The 5013-nt window shown below is 38.8% G+C and overlaps 1 protein-coding gene and 1 pseudogene across 1 annotated transcript; one reads left to right on the top strand and one right to left on the bottom strand.

Annotated features, from left to right (window-relative positions):
• Positions 1-251: 251 nt before the first annotated feature.
• Positions 252-1741, top strand: LOC110535079 (annotated as a pseudogene).
• Positions 1742-2565: 824 nt separating this feature from the next.
• Positions 2566-3913, bottom strand: LOC110536134 (polyubiquitin). Its single transcript, XM_021621716.2, has 2 exons — positions 3761-3913; positions 2566-3331 (listed from the first exon to the last, which is right to left on the bottom strand). Exon 2 carries the CDS (start codon positions 3320-3322, stop codon positions 2852-2854), a length of 471 nt encoding a protein of 156 aa, XP_021477391.1. The 5' UTR covers positions 3323-3331; positions 3761-3913; the 3' UTR covers positions 2566-2851.
• Positions 3914-5013: the final 1100 nt, after the last annotated feature.

Below are 5013 nucleotides of genomic sequence, written 5' to 3'. Positions count from 1 at the left end.
CTGAATCCACTTATATGAAGGGGTGTCTACATACTTTTTCATATACAGTGTAGCTTTTGTGAAAATTGACTTTTCGTAGCAGGTTTAGGAGAACTTACGCAGCAGGTTATGATAATTACTGTAGCAGGTTAGGATAATTTAGGTTAAGGTTAGGAAAAGGGTAAGGATTAGATAAAATGCACAAAAAACAACAACTTTAAAATTAAATAACTTTTGATGTCAATTTGGCAAAAGCTGTATCCCTTCTAGACATGACCATAGAAGACAGGCTGGGAGAGGCGAGATCAGGTGGGACCATTCTAGCCAATGAGAGGGCACATACGTGTGTACACTGCATAAAGATAGATAGAAGACTCATCTTTGTATCTGTGCAATTATAGCGTCTGTGACAGCATGGGAAGTGCCAGTGAGGCAATCTCCATTTTAATGTGAATTTCTTCTTTTTCATTGGCTGATTGCTCCCAACTCATAGGAATCCCCACGCAGTTGACAACTTTAAAATGGTGGAAGCCCTCAATGGCAAACTCTATGTTAAAACGAGTTATATCCATGTTGAGTCCTCCATCTCTGTGACAACAGGCACAACTCAGATATTTATTTAAAAAATATATTTAACCTTTATTTAAGATATAAAGTCGTTTTTTTCAAAGTTGAGGAAATACCATGTGTGTCCGCTAATAACAGAGCATTAGTAACAACCTAACCATTATGACACTTCTATTCGGTCAAATAAGCCGCACGCAGCAAATGAGCAATTCAATATTTTTGTTGACCAAATTCGACACTCCATAAAAAATGTCCTCACTTGTTGGGCTTATTTTCGTGGCCAGATTTTAGGCGGGATAAAACCTTTCCCTTCGCCTATTCCTCTCTGAAGTTGCTCATTACTGGACCTGCCAGCCATTACATTTACCAGCCCGTGGTGCCTACCACTGTTCCATACTACATAGCGAAACGCTTGCTCTTGGATCGCCTTATCTTTGCTCCTGCATTCCTGCTGCTTTTCTTCTTTTGTTATGAACATCCTGGAGGTAAGTCACCTGCTCCACTATCTACTCTCCTGCACTATACACCTGACTAACTCTCACGGCTTAGATATAACACGGTGTCATAGTGCAATGTAACAGTCCCATATCAAACTTGGTACTACTCTGTGGAAGTTCAAACTTTAAGCAGGGGCTACTTATTAGTTTGTCAGTTTAGGTTGGGCCTAGTGAAATTATGCAGAACTACTCAGACAGTTAATTTCCATTAGTGGTTCATTAATTACATTCTAATCCAGACTATTGCCATGGCTGAACATTCTTTTTCATCCATTCTAATGCTATTTTAGGGTAAGAGTTGGGCAGACTTCCAGAGCAAAGTGAATAGTAGTTATTGGCCTGCCTTGAAGATGAACTGGAAAGTGTGGACCCCCTTCCAGTTCATCAACATCAACTATGTGGCTGTAGAGGTGAGCAGTTCTCACTGGCTTTTCTTTTCTGCATTAATCTGGAATGTAGTGGTGCTCTGTTACCAATCTGTGTTGTTGTGTTTTCAGTTTCGAGTGCTGTTTGCCAACATGGTGGCCTTATTTTGGTATGCTTACCTTGCGTCTGTGAGGAAGTGAAGACTCCCAAGATCTTCTCCCTGATTACTGAAGTAAGAAGGCACAGGGTGTGCCTCTGAAGCTGCAGAACATTACAAGGACAGGTCTGTGAATGCCAGTGCAGGAAGATGGTACAACCAGGCAAATTGACTGGGGTGATGTGAAGGACTTCAGTCACACAATATACAAGGTACTGCACTACTACACTAATGTCTTAGGTCTCTCTTTATGTGGTGTTGTGGTGTATCTCTTGTCGTGATGTGTGTTTTGTTCTATATATATATATATATATATACTATTATTATTTTTTATTTTTTGAAACCCCTGTCCCCGAATGAGGCCTTTTTTGCCTTCTGTTAGGTTGTCATTGTAAATAAGAATTTGTTCGTAACTGACTTGCCTAAATTAAATAAAGGCCAAATGAAAAAATACAAATAAAAGAAATCCTAATACATCCAATGTGTTGCTCACATGCAAAATAACTTATATCTGAAATGTTCAATCTTAATTGTTACTTCTTGAATAAATTGAAATACTTGAGTATTCTCCTTTGAGCCAAGGTGAATTTTGGTTTGAACAATAGTAAATACATGTTATATATTCTTGTTTGATTAAAAAAAATATTTGTATAATTTAAGTTGAAGCAAAGCAAATGTGCTGTAGGAAATAAATAACAGTAACTGTTTCAATCTTGAAGGCAACTCATTTAACACCATATGAATATGCAATGTTAAGATTGTTATCAAACCACAATGTATTGTGTATATTGCTGACAAGGCCCACCTGTAGTTTCCTTATGTGGACTGCATTGTTTTAGTTTGAGTCTCAACTCAACTGTAAATGTGACTGCTGTCAATATCAGGTCAAATAAGGGAGAAACAGCCCATCGGACTGAAACTGGCAAATAAATTGACATCCTGATGTACAGTATTTGTTTTAACCCTATTTTATAAATGAAAACAAGAACCAGTCCAGTATCCAGTATCTATCATGTTGCTTTATTTTTTTATGAGTTGGAGCAATAACAACGATAGTAGACTGCTTGAGTTTTATACTTGTTTATTACTTGATTACAATCTAATTTACATTATTTTAACATACAGTAAGCCTATATCAGCAATGCTTAATTTAAAGTTGACAATTTAATACACATGTTATATAACAATGATAATTTTTGGACTAGCTTTTTCTCTATAGACATGGAATGCATAATAAGTTAAGGGCTTCGGGTGACCGGTGGTTTCAGGTCGATACTGGGTGTCTTCAGCCTCCCCTTAGACGGAGCGTCAGGTGAATAGTGCTTAGATTTCTGACACCATAGTCTTCCAGTTTCTTTCTATCATCGAGCTGCTTGCCCTCGTGAATCAGCCTCTGTTGGTCGGCTGGGACTCCCTCCTTGTTTTGGACCTTGGCTTTGAACTGGGTTACAGTCTCACCAGACACCACCTCATATGTGTGCGTCTGGCCCTTTTCGTTTTTCAGGAACACCTGGATATGAGTGGGTTCTGTAATCAGCACCATCACTTTGGATCCTGAATGCAGGCCATAGTCACTCAAAGTTTTTGAGTCATCGCTGAGACTGATGTTGTTCCCATTGACACCTGACAGCCTCTGCCTTTCCATGGCCACTCCAAAGTGTTGGTTGATCAGACTCTTGAGCGACCCCAGAGTGGTGTGTGGCTGAACCGTCAGGGGATGTGAGTCCCCATTCAACAGTGTTATAGTGAGTTCCATGATAGATATCTGAAAGAGGATTTCATGTATTATTTATTTGGCCTTACAATAGCATAGCTCAATTGAATGATTTAGTCTTAACACTTTACTTAAAGCCTGCAGGTATAATGCTTTATAACTGGCTGAAAGAATGTATGATACTTTGTAATGTCTTATAATAAGGGTTACAATATGTCATGTCTCATCTATATCAACATTTCAGCTGACTTGTGGCTATTTAGTGAGATTCATTAAGAAATGATTGAAAAACCTAAGGGAGTCATTATAACTTGTATATTTACAAACAGGCTTTAATTAAGCTTTACCATTTATTCAGACGATTGTAATGCCTGACATAATATAAGATCATTTACTTGATACACTATTAAGCTTTTTTTATCCAGCACATTTCTGTATGGCAGGCCTATTGTAGCCTTATAATGTAAAAACATGATTTACCTTTTCAGTAGATAGGCCTATTATTGTGAAGTCTTGCAAGTTGAAAGATGATGACAGCTCTGTCACCGTCTGCAGCTGAGCCGGGTATATAACAGCTGATAAACCCCGCCCCTCAAATTAAGGTTCGTTTTCCCCTCTGCCTCCTTGCCCCTTTCGGTTTCTATTCTCAGTTAATAATACTGACGTAGGCAACTGTTGTTGGCAGAAAGCTGAGTGCAATAAATTATTTCTATGTTATTCAGTTAAGACTTAATAGAATACTAGCCTACTACTAACCCCATGAAAAACAGTAGCCCAATGACAACTTGGTGCAAATGTTTCTACATTCCATATCAGTCTAGATCATTTCCAATCAATCACACACCCACAGATATGTCAGTGTTGTAACGTTGACTATAGATATTCCAGATATTACTGGAATAATTAATTGATCTAATTTATTGTAATTAATTTGGTTATCCTATCCAAATGAATCAAACGTGGGGAACCATTAAGGTTTTATATAGAGATCCCTTTAATGAACTCTATCGTAGTTATCATTAACCATTGTACCAATCCTATATCAACAATAGTTTTAATTAACAGTCAGTTACTATGTTCTCATTCTGAAAGTCGTCGAGCTCAAACATTCAAGGACCCAATCACTTGTAAATGAACGCAAGGCCACAGATCATTTCTTTTTACGGTTTTATTTACAAGACTAAATAAGTTGGAAAAGTAGGTAGTTGACAGAGTAAGGCAGTGTATAGGCTAACGGAATACAACACAGTTGTTGAGGTTTGTATCTCCACTCTACATGAATGTACGTACTTGAACTCAGCAAACACAACAAACAGTACATACATTCACCAGACTTTTGAGGACAAGATGGTCTTATCAACTGAAGGAAAATAAAAGATGGTCCACCAAAACTGCACCACCGTGAAGTTATAGATGTATCCACCCTGTCACGTCTGCTCCCGCTCTTCCCTCCCCCGGGCGCTTGGGGGCACCAGGTTGCCCTGCATCACGCGCTCCCATCCATCCATCACGCGCGTCAGCGTTATTGGACTCACCTGGACTCACTTATCACCTGTTTATTTCCTCCCCTATATTTGTCAATTCCCTGCTGCTGGATTGTATTGTTTTTGTCTTTAGTATTTGTTTGCTGACGCTGTTCCTGTCTCGTTCCATGTCAGTCTTCATTAAATGTTTTACTCCCGGTACCTTCTTCGTCTCTCAAGCGTTATCGCATGTGACACACCCGGAGTCGC

Source organism: Oncorhynchus mykiss, chromosome 11 (assembly GCF_013265735.2).
Source record: "Oncorhynchus mykiss isolate Arlee chromosome 11, USDA_OmykA_1.1, whole genome shotgun sequence".
In the NCBI taxonomy this organism is placed as follows: Eukaryota; Metazoa; Chordata; class Actinopteri; order Salmoniformes; family Salmonidae; genus Oncorhynchus; species Oncorhynchus mykiss.
This window is presented reverse-complemented; position numbering and strand designations above follow the sequence as displayed.